The sequence below is a fragment of the Leptonotus elevatus genome, chromosome 15, assembly GCF_054856555.1.
Source record: "Leptonotus elevatus isolate MCC_2025b chromosome 15, RoL_Lele_1.0, whole genome shotgun sequence".
Taxonomy (NCBI): domain Eukaryota; kingdom Metazoa; phylum Chordata; class Actinopteri; order Syngnathiformes; family Syngnathidae; genus Leptonotus; species Leptonotus elevatus.
Genome location: NC_141253.1, coordinates 12,296,729 through 12,317,004, shown reverse-complemented (window position 1 = coordinate 12,317,004; position 20,276 = coordinate 12,296,729). Strand labels below are relative to the sequence as shown.

Genomic DNA, 20,276 nt, shown 5'->3' with positions numbered 1-20,276 from the left:
TTCTACCATTAGCACGAGAGCAGCTAGCAAGACGCTTCAGCCGAGAAAGAGAGAGAGAGAGAAAAAAAAAAGAAGTTCCGAGGATGCGTTCCGGGAAAAGTAGTTGAAAATTAAACTTACCAAAGAACAGACGCGCTACAAAGGAGACACACGGGTGGCTAAAATTGCTTCTCCGGTGGGGCTACAAGTGCGCAGACGAACGAGACGAGACGCCATCCCATCCACGAAGCAACATCTTGGGGAGGGAGAAGGGCAGGCAGGCGGACGACAGGTTGCTTTCCTCGGTTAGATAGATAGGTATATCCCGCTCAAAGTTGAGCTCCCGGTCTCTCAATTTCAACTCCTCGGAAACGAAGTTTCAACAAGTCGTGTGTTTTGTTGTGGAACCACCGCGCGTCACTCGCTCGCAGCCGGACAAGTTACAATAACTGCTGGGGGAAGCGAGCGGACTAAACTAACCCCTCCCTTTGCCCAGCTCGCGTGGGCTGACCAGGAGTAACCAGACACCTCTGCCACGAGCTTCCATTGGCCCTCCCGGTTCGTTTAGGCGTTTCCATGGCGACACACATACACCGTGGAGGTAAGGAACTTTAAACGCCACAATGTCACAAATTTCACATTTTTTACAATTATGTTGTAATTTTTATTGTATTTTTTTACATTGAGCTAATGCCGTTTTTTATTCCTCTTTCAAAGGAGCTCAGCGAGGCAATCAGGAAACAATTGAACGCCGAATACTTCCTTCCTCGCATATGACACACTGCCACCGCACGCGTAATGTTGTAGCTTGTCGCCATCTAGAGATCGGTAGACCTAATTACACCCGGTCATTATTACAGTTTTTCTCCATATGTTTGGCACATTTCTTGAAACTGAGATGACATTTTCAAAATACCATGGACAAATCCATCAACTACCTACCTTACAATTGGTCTCAACTGAATAGCATTTCTCATTGCTTTCATCAAATTGCCAATGTCTTAGAACATGTCTCAATTGCCTCAGTGGATCTGTGCTAATGGTTGTGTACATTTAGCCTACAGTTAGCACAATCTGCCCACATTTAGCACATTTTCCAAATGAATAGATCTTGCTGATGGAGCTGGATTAGTTGTTTTCAGTTTAATGGCTATCCTCTCCAAAACATGTCAGCAGGATTTCAGTATGTAAATTATAATATGCAAAATCAGCTGTTCAATTGTCAAAATTAGTCCAGCATATCACAGGGGATCCATGTAGAGGATGGTTGAGACATTCACGCCGTTTTTTTCCTCGCTGTATTGCAAGGAAAAATACCCACTTCGATGTAGATGAAAATCTTTGGCCAAACAGAGAGCACTGTATGGATGGCCGAGAAAATGAGGATGATGGCCGAGAGGGGGAAGGCTAGTAAACTTTGAATACTGCAATTGTAACCCCCCCCCCCCCCCCCCTCAGTTTTATATATAATTGTATTTAGTTAGAGAAAACATCTAATGATTTTGACTTGTGGTGCTCACAGAATGCCAAAGGGACGATGCATTTTGGGGGCACTGACTACTTGTATGACATAGAAATTAGATTTTGACACATAGGTAAACTGTTTTGGGAGAGGTATGAGCTTTTGCAGATTATCCAAAGAGTTGTGCAAAATCATCCAAGTTCTTTTTGGCAAAATAACTAAGTGAATGCAGATGAGCCAAAGCAATTGAGAAGGATCTTTGCAGTTGTGACAGTACCGACTCTTTGTTTGGGAAAGGAACTTGGAGTGAAGTATGTTGGGGAGTTTTGGGATAGATATGTGCTTTTGCTAATGAAGTGATGGTGCATCAATGTAAGTCTGTTTGGCCAAATGAGCTTGCAGTTTTGAAAATGTCATCTCAGTTTCAAGAATTTTTTTTGTTGCCTGATGTTCATAATTCAATGAACTAGTAGTCCTGTGGTCTGAGTTATGTATTGTGCTGAAAATAGTTTGAAATGGGTCGGGGGGCCAACAATCTTATATGTTCAATAAAATTTACAACCAAAATTCTTCATTTGTGGGGACATCATCTCCCGGATTATGACTCCTTGGCTGGAATTGTGACATGAAATGGAATGTAGCTAATCAAGAAGCAACTTAAATGAGGAATAAGGAAGTGGGCGAAAGTAAAAACTTGTCCTACCCGAAACACAAAGCCTAATAGACAAAATAAATGGTGGACCGGCTCGTGGAGCTGTGCAAAGTCCCAAGTGTGCTTATTTAATTAACATCTTAATTGTGGTGCAAACTTGAAGCAGATTTTATACACTTCTTTGAAAAATATAAATCAAAGTGATTTAGTTAATGTAATTGAAAACTGGATTATCTCTTTGCGCCCCTGAGGCCCAGATGTCCACCTGCTCTTTGGACCCCCCCCCCCCCCCCCCCCACTGTACGGTACTAGGATACATCTGTGTTTATTTCTTACCTTTACTTGGCAACATACTAACTATGTATTTGTTGCAACTTGTAAGTGATGTTAATCTGTGGCAATGATGCCTAACACTAGTGTCTCATATTAGGATTTGGGAAAATGTGGTCAATTTTCACATGAAAGCGTATCCGTGCCTGACGGAAATGAGGGGCACCTGACAGGTTAAAGACAGCTCAGTCGTTTGCGGTTCAGCTGTAGAGCATTTAAAACTTCCCTGGAGATCATTTTTTGCTGCCTTTGAAATATGTCACCTGGTAATAAAGTGTCAGGACAATTTTAAATGACTTTTTTTGGCCTCTTTTCTCCTTGTGAACACATTGTGAAACTCTAACTCTGTTTTAAAGCATTGCTATAATCTGGACGACGGAACCAGGCAGCATTTTTCGTAACGGCCAGTCGCCCACCCAAACACGAGGCGAGCTTTGCTTTCACTACTTTTTATAAGCAGCGTGTCTCACTGCAGAGAAGTTTGGATCCAGACAGTGCAGTTGTTAATACAGCACATTCTTATTGAAGCTGAAATCGGACCGGATCCATGCAGCAGATCATCTTGTTCAGGGGTTCTCAATAAGTGGACTCCGGTCCGGATCGGGAACTCAACTTCTCCCATGTCACACTCATCAGCCTATCAAACAGTTTGTCCAGGGAACTTTTAAGTGGGTGTGTGAAAGACGGCAAGTGGTGTAGACAGTTTTGGGAGGAATAGAACCTTTTGTTAGTGAGCTGTATTATTGCCAAGACCTGTAAGACTGGATGACATTCGTGTTTCAAGAAATGAGCCAAACCAATGGAGAAAAACTCTAATACTGATTCGGTCTCAGAACATACAAACTGAAAATAAACTATAGATAGATAGATAGATGGATGGATGGATGGATGGATGGATAGATAGACAGACAGACAGACAGACATCATTGTAAGTGAATGGTACAGTCTAGTAGTGCAGTTCCCTCCCTTCCTCTCTCATTATCTGCTCGGCTTTGACGTCACGTGCGCTCCTCTCCGGTTGCCATGGCAACCACTCCCCTCCACCTCCCTCCCCCTCCCTCCCCCTCTCTCCCTCCTTCCCTACCCTCCCGCTGCACAATGGTACAGCCAACATCTTGCAGCACAATGGTTGCAAGGTGTCACTGAGCTGGGGAAGAGTGAATCAGCATCAGCTAATCTTCGCTTCTTGATTTTTGTTTAGTTTTTTTTATCATTGTATTAATTTTTCACATTTTTATTTTTTAAGTTGTTTCCATCTCCCATCCTCAGGATCCCGCAGCCATGATAACCGCAACGCTTCCCATCGGGATGTTTTGAACTGGACTGGGCTCGTCATCAGCTGGCACGGAATGGTAGGTAGGACCGTTGCATGCGTACAACCAACCAAATATCAACTGCAAGAGAAGGTCACGTAGTGAAAAAAACCAAGTTAATACATTCGATCAGTCTCTATTCAAATCAAATATATGTTTTTTTGTTTTTATTACAAGGGTATTTAATTGCTTAAATGTTGCCAGCCCATCCTGTATCGGCAAAACAAGACCATCAGAATGTGTTACTGCATGGCATCAAGCTATTAAATCCCACCACGTCACCAAAGAAATCAATATGGAACTCCATATTTTCTCCTCAAGGGCTAATTGTCTTGCATATTTGATGCAGCCATGCAAATGGCCGCTAGATAGATGGATGGATGGATGGATGGATGGATGTTGCTCTTCAAAACAGGAGCTCCATTCTGTGTAGGCCCGCATGCAGTTTGTCCCCCACTCCACCCACCCCCTCACTGTCTCTCTCTCTCTCTCTCTCTCTCTCTCTCTCTCTCTCTCTCTCTCTCTCTCTCTCTCTCTCTCTCTCTCTCTCTCTCTCTCTCTCTCTCTCACACACGCACAAATCAGCTGCATACCTTGTGCATTATGCAGAATATCAGTGGACTTCAGCAGGGCAGAAGGGGGATGTCCCAGATCCCACTAGAAGTGCGTGCACATAAAGTGGGCAAAATTGTATTGATAGTGTGTATTTGGATTCAGATTCGGGTGTCCTTTTATAGTTCAGGGGGTTGTGGGAAAGCCATATGCAACCCGTGTTGAAATTCTAATGGCACAGTATCAATATGCAAGCAATAAATATCGCTGATTGGCCCATTTGACCTAAAAAAATGATGTGAAACTCCGTCATTTCCCACCCGTGTTCTGTCAACATGGACTAAATAGTAATATCACAACATACGTTATCGTTGTCTGTTATCACAATATAGATATGCAGACCTAAAAAAAATAGGCATCCACACTTCATGACAGTTTTGACTTTCCAATACACCATCAAATTTTCCTGAACTGTCAACATAAAACAAAAGAAAATAAATAAAGATATCATATCATACCGCATCAATATTAATGACCCAATGCCTGATTGTAAAATGGCCACAAGAGGGGGGACGATTGCGAGTACTGATATCCTGAAATACGGCCGGATATTGGCCCAAAACTGATATCTGGTATCAGTACTCACCCATTCCTAATAATTTATACATTCAAATATAACATGAACCTCTGTTAAAAATAAGTAAAAATAAAACAGAACAAAACCCCACTAAAAAACTACGACATCCAATTGGTTGATTGATTGGTTTTAGTGTGTTAAATAAAGTCGGATAATATCAAAGTGGCCTTTGCATCCTTCTTTTTCTCTGTTTGCAGCTCTCCAAGGAAAGTTTGGACACCCCTGATTTAAAACAACATAGCTTAGCCTTTCAGTCCACTAGATTAATGCTAATGCTAAATAGCATTCATTTTGTAGTGATTTAACCCTTTGGGCAATGGACTGAACACAAAGTGCAACTCATGTAAAGCGACAATATAGCAGTACTCACCATCATATATTCTTTATCATTTGCATAGAGCTACTAATAGTGAATTCTAATATTAACAAACTAAATTAAAGCAATTCAATTAAACTTGCATCTCAAGGCACCACTGTACTGTGTATATTTTCATATATCATGCTTGCTGTTTAAGACGAATTTCTATACAAACTTTATTATTAAGATGACATGAATTATCAATATATCAATTAGCGCTACTTTTGCTGTATCGTGATACCACTGATATTGAAAAAAAAAAACACCTATCAGCATTGTTGATACGTGGTACAAATATTTTCTCATACAAATATCGTCATCATCACTATCTGTCCCAAAATAAAATGTATTATCATATCGTGATTACCACCATTACTGTTCGCCCACCTTTCATTATTCTTACACGAGTGCAGTACTATACATTAGGAGTGCCTTCACGTGCATTATCATTGCGGGGATGCCATTTGGGGCGATTATCATAGTGTTGCAGGATGCCACAACAAATCCTCCATGTTGAAAAAACACAGATAAAGAGCCAAAGAAAACGCGAGAAGAGGATTCAGTGGCTTTGACCTTGCGTTGTTGAATAATTCAGGAGTGTGCTTTCATGCTTCATGTGAAAGTGCTGCAGGGAACACGCTTCACCATTAAACCAAGCTTATGACCATTCTATGGAAGCGTTTATACGGCAATGATTCTCGAGGGGTATATATGCCTGTATGTCTGTAAAATGAATGCAGATAAGCCAATTTTATTTCTTAAATGTTTACACATAATCATATTGATTGATGCCAGCATGCTTGCCAAAGGAGATTTGGCAATGGGAAAAGTAATACAGTTGCAGTTGATATGTCGATACAGTCACTAGTGCAACTTGGAAGTTGAATACCATTTTGTAGAAAAAAATGGGCTTCAAAAACATGACAGGATTAAGTGATGTTGGCTTTTTTTCCTTTGTAAACCACATAGGAACACACTCTGATGATGACCATAAAACTGTCTGCTCAATAATTAGTGATCAAAGAACTCACAACCTCATGAAGCAATCAATTAAATGCCACATTTCAGACGTTATTACTTGCGAAGACAGCATTCCATCACCAAGCCACCAAAATCAATTTGTCAATTAACGTGGCAGTGTGACTCACTACATGGCCAAACAACTCTAACATTGTTATCAGAAGCTAATGCTGGTTACACTGTTAGCTAACACTAATCAGTGCCAACACTGCAGCTCTGCTTAACGTTTGGCTTTGACATGATAGCGTTTGGGCAGTTGCTTTAAAGAGGTTATTTTGCTCTGGCATAGCTGCCAAGTCATTGGCTGAGAAATGGTGTGTGTGTTAATGTCGATTAGGCTGACATTTTCAGAACTAGGCAGATCCCCAAATATGTAGTTGGTTGTTTAATTTCACACTGGATGTGTGTAAGACAAAGTACTTTTTCATTAAAAGCATTGGCTGTACAAATAAAGGTTTTATGTTAGCTATAGTTTGACCCAAATCACATGTCACATTGTCTTCGATATATTCGTTTTAAAATTCCGTATTTCATATTCCGTATACTATCCACAATACCGTCACTATTATGGATGTTTGTATCCCTTAAATCAGACATTAAGATGAACTAAAGATTCACTTTGACTCAATAGATTATTTCAAAATACTCCATCTCAATAAATGAGCATTACACAATTAACTCAATTTTTAATGCTTCCATTTAGTCACGCAACCGCAGCGCACTGGCATTGTTAACGACCTCATTTGTACCATTCTCTAATAGACTTTCAGGATGCAGGAGACTTTATTCCTATTTGGAGATAAAACCCTACACCTTTGAATTTTACATATAAATCCTAAATGTATTTCTATACGGGGCGGCTTCACTATGATCTTCATTAAAGTTGACTATTCTTGAGGAGGGCAGTGCAACAACATTTAATTCTCACTGTGGTATTACTCCAAACAATCAGATAAACATGGGTGCACGAGAGCGTGGTTACACAAGTGGATTGATTCTTGTGAACATGCGGCTTTATTTTGCTCGTGCATAGCAGCTTTAAGTGCAAGATTTAAAGCTGCGACACATCTCTATGGTTCAGAGTCCAGAGTCTAAAGGCAGCACATTCATTCGAGACTAGACTTGTGTGCAGTTTCTAGAGAAATGAGAGAATGCTAATATTGGAACGCATTTGGAATGTTGTGGAATGCAGTGAATATTGTCATTGAAAATATGGAATTGCATTGAAAAAATAATAATAATGTGAAATGTCATTGAATGAATATAATGGCTGTTAAATAATTAGACAATGATTAGCATATAAAATTGAACTAAAATCTGTTGTGACGGGGATTTGAACTCTGGGCTCTCAAGCATTCATCTGCCCTAACTACTAGACTGTAGTTGATATGTAAAAAGTCCCAGACATTGTGCAGTATGTAATTGCATCGAATAATGTGGTATAATAACCAAAAGCTGTCATTGAAGGTGGATTTAATGGGTTTATTAGTGTCTTGCCCATGGATACCTTTTCACTGGACAATGCACTTTACCAACGCTGCCACCGCAGCAGTATCAAACACCTCTGAATGATGATGAGTGGTATTTAAGTGAGTTGAATTCTGGCTTAGAAAGTTGAATGTCTGTCCCAGTGAAAATGAATTAGGATTAAAAAAAAAAAGAGGAAAATATTAAATTGTGGAAAACTATAAGTATGTGGGTTGAGAACAATTATAGCCCGGGAGGCATGAATTTTTGGAACATGTTGAAATTAGAATGGTGTAAATCGGATGTATTATGTGGGAGTTGAAAGAGGACAAATAATAATGATAAAATATCAGAATAACTGCTTTCACCTTTCAGCATTCACACAATAAAATTCTAGCATTTTCCTTTCCTAATCGTGCTTGTGCTAATGTCATTCGTTTGGACACCATGATTAGTTTAATTAGACAAGTATGAGATGGCTGAATTTCCTTTTTGGGGGGGGAGGGTCATTCATAGGGTTTCAGATTACTTCCTGGTTCACAGAGGGTGACAAGTTGATGGGATCTTCCTTTTTTTTATTCTAAGCAAGGAGAATGCAGGAGAATTAAAATACAGTGTAGGCGTGCAAACTATTTTGTTTGTTTTGGCTTTCTGATCAGGCTATTTTCCTGGTTTGTAGAGGATGATGTTAAGACATCAGGAACCGTTTTGATTCTGGGGGAATGCTCCAAATGAAATTCAAACGGCCTATTAAAAAAGAAATAGCACATTTTCCTAAGATGCAACCCACGGGCAACATATACAATGAAAACAGCAGGGCCCCCAAAATGGAACCCTGTAGAACACCATACGACAGTGGGGCAGAGTGAGACTAGGAGCAACTCAGTCCAAAACAAAAAGTTATGTTATCAGTATCGGTAGTTACAAGTTATCGTATCTGTACGGTATTTATCAGTCCGTAATTATCGCTGTTCTTCATAATCAGTATTGGTAGCTATCAACTACTAACCTGAGATAACCTTTGAGGAATGCTATGTACTGTCACCATAGCTTCAGGACCCGAGTAAGATGTTTTCAGTTTCTATGCAAAAAGGTGATTTGACAAGATTCAGGAAATCCCACTTTCGAACATGCCACTATAAAAAGCACACAATAAATCACACCTCCTCACAACAGACTGCACGAACCTCGTTTACATGCTAGTGCTGTAGGGTTCAATCACCAAACTGCAGTGTCAGCACGCTTTCGACAATCACACACAAAAAACACACACACACATTGGCCAGACGAGATAAGAAAATTTATTTCATCGCTGATGAAATGAATACGCTGTCAGGGAGCGTTCGAGATTTCCCGTGCATGGGTCAGTGCTGTTTTGTTTCCCAGACTTACATTCTGTGGGTGCCTCCCCCTCCCCTTACTGCGCTTTCTGCGTTACTGCAGGAGAGGCTGCTGAAGCCAGCACTCACAATGGAGCTTTGAAGGGTGGGTTGAGGGAGTTGGGGGGGAGGGGGGGGAGGGTAATGTAGGCGTTTGCATCCGGGCCGGGAGCCTGGGAGCGAGGGGAGGGACAAAAGGGATGGTTGAGGATGAGGGGAGACATTTGTGACGACTCAACGTACAAAGGATGTGACAGAGAGAACAATAACACCATTGCGGGCTCATCATCCCCAAATTAACTCCAACTGTAAACGAGCAGTCATCGTATATGCTGCTTCGTTGCACTGTGCTGAGTCAGAAACAACGTGCGTGTCCAAAGCAGAGCACGTCTCCATTAGTCCACTCTTCTATTGACGTTCTTTTTAGGAGACGCAAGGCGCAGTCCTTATTGACGCCAGCCTGTTTGGATGACGGTGTCGGAGAAGATTGAATTATTGGGTTGGTTGGCCTGAAAATGGTATTTTAAGATAAATAGTGTCGGTAAATTGAATTGCGACAAATTAAATTTCTCACAGAGTAACACGGACAGAAAAATCGTACTTAAGCAAAGAACAGTTCACACATACTGTTTTTTTTTAACATTTGAGCCTAGACCTTAAACAAGTTTGTCTGTCTGTGGTGTACTCCAGATGAACAACACAGCACACTAACAACACCGTAACTATCGACCAGGTTTAACATTAACAATTGTCGCCGGCCCAGAGAAGCCCGGGGAGGAAGAATCACTCCTAACACGCAGTACAGCACAGGATAATCTGACATCCGATAATTGGACCTTTGCGGGCTTTTCTAAGAATGGAAAAATGCTCAAATTCGGCTGGTTTCAAAAGCTTCTATTTTTTGGGTAAAATGGTGCATCATTTTGAAGTAAGATCAGAAATAATTCAACTGTGTCCTTTTTCTGACTTTGGGCAAAAGACTACCTGGACTGATAACTAGAGTCAATTTCAGGGCTCATCACTTAACAACCATTCATGAGCACATTATAGGCAATTTAGAGTTTTCAATAAACCTTACATACATATTTTTGGAATATGGTAGGAATCCAATAAAAAACCCAAGTGAATATGGGAGAATGAGAGCAGATATATATCAGAAAGATGTCCCACCATATAACATGACCAGGAGAAATAATCAAAGCAGTCCAGTTCAAGATGGTTTTCTGGGATTAAATAGAACAGTTCTAAAATGGTTCAGGTCCTACTTGGAGGAAAGGAGTTATTTTGGCATGTAGGGTCCCTCAAGGGTCAGTCCTTGGACCCCTTGTGTATGCAATGTGCTATATAAATAAAGCTGTCTTGCTAGATAGATGCAACAAATGTATTTAGTTGTGTCTTTTTAAAATATTTTGTGTCATCTGACGTTTACTGGAAAAGCACATCCGTAAAAGTACTGCACAATCCTTGGTTTAAGACGTTTACATTCCTCTACCAACAACAAGTATGAACGTGTTGTAGTCTATCACTAACCTAGCAGTAGCCATTATTATAGTAAATATTTGTATGAAAAATACTTATAGACCATAAATCTAAAAGAATCCAATGAAAAAGTAAGTGAGCATGACATATTCAAACTAGTCCATTGTGTGCCATTTATAACCTCCAAACATAATTTTCGGTACCGTATTAAACCGAGTACCCCCCGTATTTTTTTTATTATTATTTTTTTTTTTTTTACAAAGCCTACCTAAGTAACACTATACTACTGCAAAGACTCTCAAACTGCCAGGACCCCCCACAGAATGATGCAAAACCAAGCAACAAGCTGCACTACAGACACACAGCATTAAATGTCACTTAAAGATCAATGGACGCACCCTTCAACTGACTCTCTCAGCACACGGAGTCACAGTAGCAGCTTATTTTGGATGATTTCGTCTGATTTAAAAACCACAGCCCTGTTTTGATTTTCAAGTCAATATCGGGTCCTTGTGTCTGCGCCCCGCCTCGACTGAAGTAGAAAAACGGAAAACCAAGCTACTTTTTTCCTGCTTATTAAAGCTCTCAAGCCGCTGGCGGCGAGTCATACTGCACTCAGGGTGATGTATTGCCGCTTGATGGTACAGCGCAGAGTGTCGTCTTTGATAAAACCGGAGCAGCACTTGAGACCCAATTTGGCCAAAGAGTTCAACTAGCAAGCCCACACTCTTCGTCAGTTTGCTAGAAGGCAAACACACTGAGCCTTGGGAGAGGTTTAATAACTGAAATATACACACAGATGGCTAAAGATTAACAGAGCGCAGATATGGATTAATAGATGATGTAAAAGCCGGTCCAGCTTTTTGCCATTCGCTGGTGGGACGCTGCCTATTTTTAAGGGTATTTTGTAATATTGGGACCAGCTTGTCAATTTATACACCCAACTCATTACTCTCTCCCTGCAAGTTAACACAGCAATTCTCCAGGCTAGCTTAGCTAGCTAGCTGGCACATCACAATACAGATAGATTTGCTGGATCAAGGCAAAAAAAAAAAAACTAAACAAAAAACAGGTCACTGTGTGTAAGGGTGTTCCACAATGCCTCAACCGGGTTGCAAAGCACCACATAACATTTACATCACGCTGTTATGTTGAAAGTAGCTTGCAAAAGCTTATATATGATAGATCCTACTATTTCTCTGCTCTAATTCAGAATTTTGCAGGGTATCTGTTGCCGCCATCACACTGACTGTTAAAACTGCTCTTTTTCTGTGTCGCTGTTCTCTGTGGTAGTCGCCAACAAAAAATGGGTGTAGAAAGTTGACCCGACAATCATGTTCTCCTGCCTTGTTGTTGTATTTGGTTTCATACAGTAGAAGTATTTTATACAGCAGAATGATGTCATCTAATTACCTTAATGTGGGAAGCTGCAGTATCCGGGATATGGCGGTGTTGTGTGTAAAAGTCCAAGGCAGATAAACACCGGATAGACCGTTGCAGCACAGATGCAGCAATTTTGTAGGGTCTGCCTGAAAGAATGTAGTGCCTTTGTGCACTAGCAAACAAAAGGGAATAAGGTCAGTCTAAACAGGCCACTGTACAAGTATAAAATCTAAATGTGTCATATATCGTTTTTAAGACTGCAATGCTCCCTTTGGACTTGGCAAAGCATTAATTGTGCCATAATTAGAGGGTCAGTAAAGCTAAATGTCACATCTTCCTGAAATACCGGAATTTCCTTGGCCCAATTTGAACACTGTAAAGTTACAGAACTCGAGCAACCAACTGGAAACTGAAACAAAATGTTATCGATTAGGCTTGCTGTTGTTTTGGACACTAAATCACAGTTTTTTAAATTTCTCCCTCCCTCTGTTTTGTCTTGCAGGTATTTATGAGTAGACATTTCTTATATAACCGCAGCCAACCGATCCTGGATGTAAAGCTAGCCTTTTGTCAGGTGTGTGTCCCTTACAGGTAAAAAAATAAAAAGGTACAGTACTCATTCTGTTAAATTAACCCCTTTGCTGCTGATCTACATGATGAATAATGTTTTCACACCAAATGCAGTGCTGGTCATGTTTTTTTGGGGGGCATGAAATTCGAAAAAACGGCTTTGCAAATTTTCTGTTGTACTGTATGTGCATGGATTGTGGTCAAAGGCATCTATTCGGAGGAGGACTTTATTTCAAATAAGATTTTAAATACAGTATGTTTTTAATTGATTAAAATACAAATAAATAATTGTCCTTAATAAAAATGTACTGTAACAGCGTAAATGTCAGCTTTACAGATGCCACATCTAGCATGATCTGATGTCTACCGTGATACATGATGGTATCAGTCATAGCAATTATATTTAAAATGTGGCGGTTATTTGTTTGATTGAATGAGGAGGCCACCATTTGAGAAAATATGTTATATTTAGAACAAACGGTTGACTACTTGCGAATAATATGTGACTATTAGCATGCGATGTCGTGACTACACGCGCTCAAACGATGTGATGACTTGCTTCAAGCTTCCTGTTTAATTGCCATCATTGGTACAATAAAGGGCACAATTCAGTCGATTGAAATAATTACATCATGGGTTTGGTTGGCTTGTCACTCATGGAAATGCCCCATCCATTATGTAATCTTTTAGTCCATGACGATGGTAAGGAGTGTACACAACTTGTACTTTGTAATACACAACACTTGTTTATTTTATGAGTGAAATTGCAATTGCAAAGTTAAGTGCAATTCTGCATTTGTCACTGTTTAATGCGTTGTTTAGTTTGAAACCCAAATGAAATTACTTTGTTGTTTTTCCCAAAAAAACAATTGGACTGGCCCAAAAAAACTGCCCTGGCATTTAGACATGACTCCTTACCACCCTTGGCTACCACGGAGCTCTGCCACTGATGTTGATTGGTTCAGCTTGCTTTATAACATCACTAACACAAAATGCAATTTTGTTGTCTATGTTGCTTACCTTGTGCAGGGTTTTGGAAAACAAGTGGATGTGTCATATATCGCCAAGCATTACAACATGAGCAAAAGCAAAGTGGACAACCAGTTCTACAGCGTGGAAGTGGGAGACTCCACCTTCACCGTTTTAAAACGCTACCAGAATTTAAAGCCCATCGGCTCCGGAGCTCAGGGAATTGTCTGGTAGGTCGTTTTCGTTGTGCTTTTTACGAGCTTCATTTACACTTTTATTACGATGGGATTTTGTTTTGGGAGGTCTCGTTTAGCCGTTAATTGTTCTTCTTGGGATAGTGGTGTCGTTTATTGTACAAATGAATAACATAGTCATCTAAGGTAATAACACGGGTTCACAACGAGTTCAAAATAGTTAGCTGGAGCTAAAAAGCTTTAAAAAAAACGATGACTATTGCGCTGCACATGTGGGCCAAATTTCCACTTAATTGTATGTTAAGTGCAAAATTACACTTTTAGGGTGTAAATGGTGAATGCCGTCTGGGTATACTTGGTTCATTAGTCCCATAAAATTTTTTATTTTTTATTTTTTTTATTCATTTTGGGGTTGGGCCAAGTATGGACAGCTCCTAGCATAATCTCTCAGTAACTTTTATTGCGTTGCTGAAAAAGTCAGTCTTAATTCTGAATATTAATCATCCGAAGGCTAACAATTCCACCACCACGAGGTTACCAAAATTTGACAATTATCTTCTCATAATATTACTTTATACTCGTAATATTGCTATTTTTCTCTTTAAATGTTACTACAATAATTTATTCTGGGGAAAAAAGTAAAAATAAATACAATATCATGACATTCCAGTTACAGTTTCTCTGAAAACTACATTTTTATCTATCATTTTATTTACTTTTTTTTTCCCTCATTGTTTTTTTTTTCTAAGAGTGGCCCAATATTCCCGCATTTACATAGTGTTTGACCATAAAATTATAACTTCTGTATATTTTATTAATATTTTGACTTTTTGCAATCAATATTTTCTTCTTACTCTTAAAAACAAAATATTAGTTTGTTCTTGTAGCTGTTATGACTTTATTCTTCAAACATTATATTCTTACTGGACGCATATAGCATGAATCCACATATAATTGACAGCCATTATAAATGCACTGAACTGAAAAATACAAAATACAATTGTATTTACAACTTTATTTTGGTAACATTACCTAATTTTTCCACAATGCGTTATGATTTAAATACCAGTTAAATAGATGAATAGTAGTTTACATATTAAAATGTAATACTATTCTCTTACTTTTTCAATTAAATTTTTTTTTAACGTAAAATGTAAAACGATGTAAAACTTGTATTTTACTTATTTTTTTTCAATTCTTATATTATCACAACTTGTGTGTAATATTATGACTTGTTACCCTATGACATTTATTCTGGTAGCATTACATTGTTTTTATGAACATATATTGGTTGTTGTATCAATCCTACTATGCACTGTTGTACGTAAATTAACTGCTGTGCAAAGTGTCGTTAAAACAAAAACTCTGGTGGCTTTTAGCACAGTACTTAAGTTTGAATAAACTGTTGAGGCATGGGGGCATTTCAATTCATGACACTAAAACCCTGCTGTGCTTAGAATAATACGCGAGCCAAGAGGGATCGAACGGCAAGGCGGCGGAGCGAGCTTGTTCGTTGTAATTCAACGCACAACTGCTGAGCCTCCGCTTTAAGCAAAGCACGAAACCTGCATCGCCAAGCGACCACACAGGATCACGGGCCGCTCGCTTAATAATAATCAAGGCTTGTGCCCGTTTGAGGGAGGTTGCGAGCGACGCATGTCAGGGGAGTCAGGTCAGCAGCTGTCATCAAGTCATGTGGTGTCATATGGTGACGGTATTATCTTATCTGAGCCAACTCAATCCCCCACCCTCCCTGAAAACTGCTTTCATATCTGGCTTTCTATTGCGAGCAAATGGGATACATTATGGAAGTAATCTCATTTAGTTTCATTAACACGATTGAGCTTCATCATGCTAGTGCTGTAATCCTCCGCATATCAGCGGTTCACTATTTACAAATTCATCATCACCGCCAAAGCCTGGTCTCAATAGGAAAGTAGTACTGCACTGTACAATGAAGTGATAGACTGAGAAACAAGCTTCATATGAGCCAGGTTAAGCTTGGGTTCTTTGTGGAAATTATGAAGAGTCTTCACCAACATACGCCTTGTTTTTTAATTACTATTTTTTTCTTTCAATATAGCAGTTATTGTCTTGAATAAATAATACTTTATTTTTTGTAATATTGCAATCTTTTCCCCATCCTCGAAAATAGTTATGTTCCTTTTTTTTTGTTACATTGGAAATTCTATTAACTGACATTTTCCTCAACGATGTCTTGTTACAAAACTAGACATATTATTTTTTCACAGAAATTCACTTTTAGCCATAATACTCCTACGTGGTAGTTTGGCACTAAAATATGGCATTATTTCTTATATTATGATTTTTATCTTCTGATATTCTGACATTAACACTTCACTATTATAACATCAGTTTTTCTGTTAATGTTTTATTATATTCTCGCAACATGACATAATGTGTCCTTATTCCTGCAAAATGTATTCTTTATTATTATAACGACACCACTTTTTTTTTGTTATTTGTGACTTCATTTTTGTTACTTTTTGACACTTTTATCTGAAATTCTATTTTTTTGTATTGCCGTAATACTCCTCCATTGATCCGCCATAAAATTACAACTTTACTCTCACAATATTATGCCTTTTTTCTTTAATAAATAATACTTATTATTGTAATTTATGACGTTTTGCCCTTTTTATGTTGTGACTTTGTTATTATAACAGTACTAATTTCTTTTTGTAATATTTTGACTTTAGTCTGGTAACATTACGGCATTTTATAATAATATTAGGACTGCTTGTTATATTGAGACTTCATGCTAATTTCCTTTGAAGTATATATTTTTTGCAGTGTGGCCCTAATACTCCTACATATATTTGTTTCTCCATATTTTTTTTCTTGTAATATTATTTTTATTATTTAATCTCCCAAACTTTTAATCATAACGTAAAAACGTGTTTCCCGCAATATTGTGGTCACCTTCTCTTAACCTCCCTTTACGTTACAATTTTCCTTTCCGAACATTGTCCTTTTTTGTTACATTGTTCTGTACGGCATTTTCTTTTCAGTGTGACCAATACTTCTTAACAGTGCTTGTTTCATAAATCACAGCTCTGTTCTCCTAATATTATGACTTTTGAATGTATGAAATAATGTGGAGAGACATACACATAACACGATCAATGTGTGCACATCTCTTGACCCTTATGACTCCGTGAGGATGAGGAAGGATGAAGGCTTAAAGCACTCGAGCTGCTCATGACATCATCTTCCTCTCAGCCTTGCAAGTGATGGCTGCCTCACTTAAATCCCTTCTGAATCAATGTGTGTGTGTTTTTTACATGTAGACTCCACTGTTACCATGGTCACAAATCATCCCTGGGTCTGCAGTCTCCACAGAGACTGAAAGAAATAAAAATATACACACAACCAATCCCTCAACTGTCATCCTCAAACCCACACGTGAATTTATCACAGCAAACATGACTCATGATCAATAATATAGCACTCAACTCATTTGACAACGGACAACCATACAACATGTTTATAAACATACAGCCTGATTAGAGTTACTGGTAATACTATTTAAGTAAGTATATATATATATTTAAAAAAAAAAAAAAAGATGAACAATACATTGTTAGCCTCTCGTTAAAAACCAAATTCCTCCTAGGGCCATGTATCGTTTAAATCAGTGGTTCTCAAACTTTTGATACCAAGTATCAACCTCAAAACATAATAATCTTTCCAAGTACCACCATCATGATCAACAGTAATATACAGTAAGTATAAGTTTAAGACACTATATAATCCGTTATCATAATTCATCAAATTTACACATTCAGTCTAGTCTTCTCCTTTTTTTTATAATGGCAACATAATTTCATTGTTATTGTCATTGCTAGCTAACACTTAGCTGAGTAGCTAACTGACTATTCTTGCTACCTTTATTATTATAGCACCATAAAGATAGTGAGCAGAAGATCAGAAAAGACAGTTTTAAAGGAAGTGCTATGCAAACATAATATTTGTACATATTTGTAGATTTTTAACCGCTTTTTAAATGAGTTTTTGTTTTAACGACACTTTCCACAGCAGTTAATGACTGCCGCTGTTTCAGCAGAGAAGCAGATCAAGGTTTTTGTTAGTTTTGGTGTTTCTTTGTTTTTTGAAAACATTCCTTTGATATTGATTGGCACATTAAATGCTAACATGTATTGTTTTGCTGTTATGTTTTTGCCAATAGTGCGGGTTATGATGCTGTCCTCGACAGAAACGTGGCCATCAAGAAGCTTAGCAGACCTTTCCAGAACCAGACGCACGCCAAGAGGGCATATCGCGAGTTGGTGCTTATGAAATGCGTCAATCACAAAAATGTAAGCGACAACCTGACAATTTTATTCCTTTTCTTTTGGTTTTCCTTTAAGAACTTCCTAAGAAGCAAAGGGAGTACACCTTTACTAAATTCTACCTTGAGAAAAAAACGTTTTGTAATCTTGGAACTGCCTATTCGGAGTAAACATTTTCGACTCGTGATTGCAAACTCGTTAGAACGATTACATTCGAACGTACTTGTAGGCTAAATTCTAAAAACATAGCATTTGTTTCCCATAATGCTTTGGGGTATTGACTTGTGCATCCACAAATGTATAGATGCCATTTTTTCCCCAAACATTTGGCCTACATTATATTAATACGTTTGGAAATTAAGCAAGCAAACATTGTTTATTAGTAATTTTTTTTAGTTTTGTTATTATGTCTGTAGTGTATGATTTCATTATGGGGTAAAAACGCTATATTTTTAGCATTTAGCCTACAAGTACTTTTGAACGTATTTGCAAATGCATTGAACATATTTGCAAACTCGTTCAAATGAGTTGGCAAATTCGTTCAAATGTGTAAATACGTTTGAACGTAATTCTTTAATCCACATTTCCACACTTCCCTCTTTGTGGCCTTTCCTCCTACATAAAATATCCAGTTCTGGGGAAAAAACTAAAACAAAAAACAAAGGACCAAAAAACCCTGGTCTTTTCCCACAATTTGTATTACTATTTGCTTCCTGAAGAAAAAAAACCTTCATTCTTTAAATCACATTTATATTTTATATTTGGCAGTTATGTGGTTGGGTAGTTTGTAGAATAAAACAAATATGGTCATTTTTACCAAACGTATACCTATAAATAGCAAAATTCAAGACATTTGTAATTTAGTCTCATATACTACTGTAATAGAAGTTATTAAAGGACACATATTGTGATTTTTTCCCCCCCACCACAATTTAAATGAGTCTACAGGTGTCTTGTATCTAGTAAGCTGAGAACCCACTAAACTGTAGTTTAGTGTATGATTAAAATACATTTGTATATGTTGAAAATGCTCATCTTTTTTCATATCTACTCTCTCCTCTTCCAGATTATCAGTTTATTAAATGTCTTCACGCCGCAAAAATCATTAGAGGATTTCCAAGATGTGTAAGTACACCGTGCATCTTTGTTAACACATACATGAAAAGTCATCGCCGAATTTCACAGAAGGATCGCAACAGCTTTTCCCTTTACTCGGCTTGTCATGACCGATGGCGTTTTATGCACCATGTTCTCATTTTCGCACTCGCTATGGTGAGAAGAGAACCCCCACATGTCATCAGTGAAAGTGGGTGTAAAGTATTGTAATGTAATCGGAGACGGTACGGATGCATGTATCATTTCAGCATACAGAGAGATGGATGTTTTCCTGCCTAGCTATAATTATATCTATATTTAAATGTACATACAGCATAACTACAGCCTACTGTAAAATGTACTACTATATATTGCAGGCATAAGGCAGAACCCTCGCATCTCCAAAATCAACACTTTTCAGGGCATTAAAAATGACCCTATCGATGTAGACCTAGTCAAATGAATAAAAAATAAAAAATCTGATACAATAATTCAAAGAGTTTGATGTCCGCCGTTGATCCGCGGGCATTTGTGCCACAATGCTGTTACACGGTCCATGACAATAAATCACGATTGGTTTCGCTGCTGAATCCGAATGTTGCCCAGGTACCTAGTGATGGAGCTGATGGACGCCAACCTGTGCCAAGTGATCCAGATGGAACTGGACCACGAGAGAATGTCTTACCTGCTCTACCAGATGCTATGTGGCATAAAGCACCTTCATTCAGCGGGCATTATTCACAGGGTAGGATCATTTATTTATGTCCTAACTAATTTCAACATTGTTTTGCTTTGTTTGGGATTCATCGGACACTCTAACTTTTTATTTTTTATCCTGTCATGTAGGACCTGAAACCAAGCAATATAGTGGTTAAGTCAGACTGCACTCTCAAGATCCTGGATTTCGGACTGGCTCGGACTGCCGGCACTAGCTTCATGATGACCCCTTATGTAGTGACGAGATACTACAGGGCACCCGAAGTTATCTTGGGCATGGGTTACAAGGAGAACGGTAAGGACTTGCCACATTATTTTTTAAATAAAATGAAAGAATGTCCGTGGTAGATTACAGTTTGTCACGACGGTCTAATACGAAGAAATGTAGAATTTGATTTTGGAGTGTC

At 38.5% G+C, this 20,276-nt stretch overlaps 2 protein-coding genes across 14 annotated transcripts in view; one reads left to right on the top strand and one right to left on the bottom strand.

Moving 5' to 3' along the window:
• Positions 1-461, bottom strand: part of ptpn13 (protein tyrosine phosphatase non-receptor type 13) — a 48,186-nt gene extending 47,725 nt beyond the window's left edge. For 4 of the 6 annotated variants that reach the window (XM_086096017.1, XM_086096021.1, XM_086096019.1 and 1 more), the window contains exon 1: positions 121-461. The gene's annotated coding sequence lies outside the window, so the exon portion shown is untranslated. The remainder of the gene's footprint in view (positions 1-120) is intronic. The other 2 variants (XM_086096022.1, XM_086096018.1) reach the window with 1 other exon arrangement.
• Positions 462-3,498: 3,037 nt separating this feature from the next.
• Positions 3,499-20,276, top strand: part of mapk10 (mitogen-activated protein kinase 10) — a 29,525-nt gene continuing 12,747 nt past the window's right edge. For 6 of the 8 annotated variants that reach the window (XM_086096031.1, XM_086096030.1, XM_086096036.1 and 3 more), the window contains exons 1-7: positions 3,499-3,775; positions 12,514-12,585; positions 13,611-13,780; positions 17,955-18,084; positions 19,124-19,182; positions 19,759-19,897; positions 19,999-20,164. In XM_086096031.1, coding sequence (XP_085952157.1) covers positions 3,773-3,775; positions 12,514-12,585; positions 13,611-13,780; positions 17,955-18,084; positions 19,124-19,182; positions 19,759-19,897; positions 19,999-20,164 — 739 coding nt within the window. In that variant the 5' untranslated portion in view covers positions 3,499-3,772. Of the gene's footprint in view, positions 3,776-12,513; positions 12,619-13,610; positions 13,781-17,954; positions 18,085-19,123; positions 19,183-19,758; positions 19,898-19,998; positions 20,165-20,276 lie in introns of all 8 variants that reach the window. The other 2 variants (XM_086096033.1, XM_086096032.1) reach the window with 2 other exon arrangements.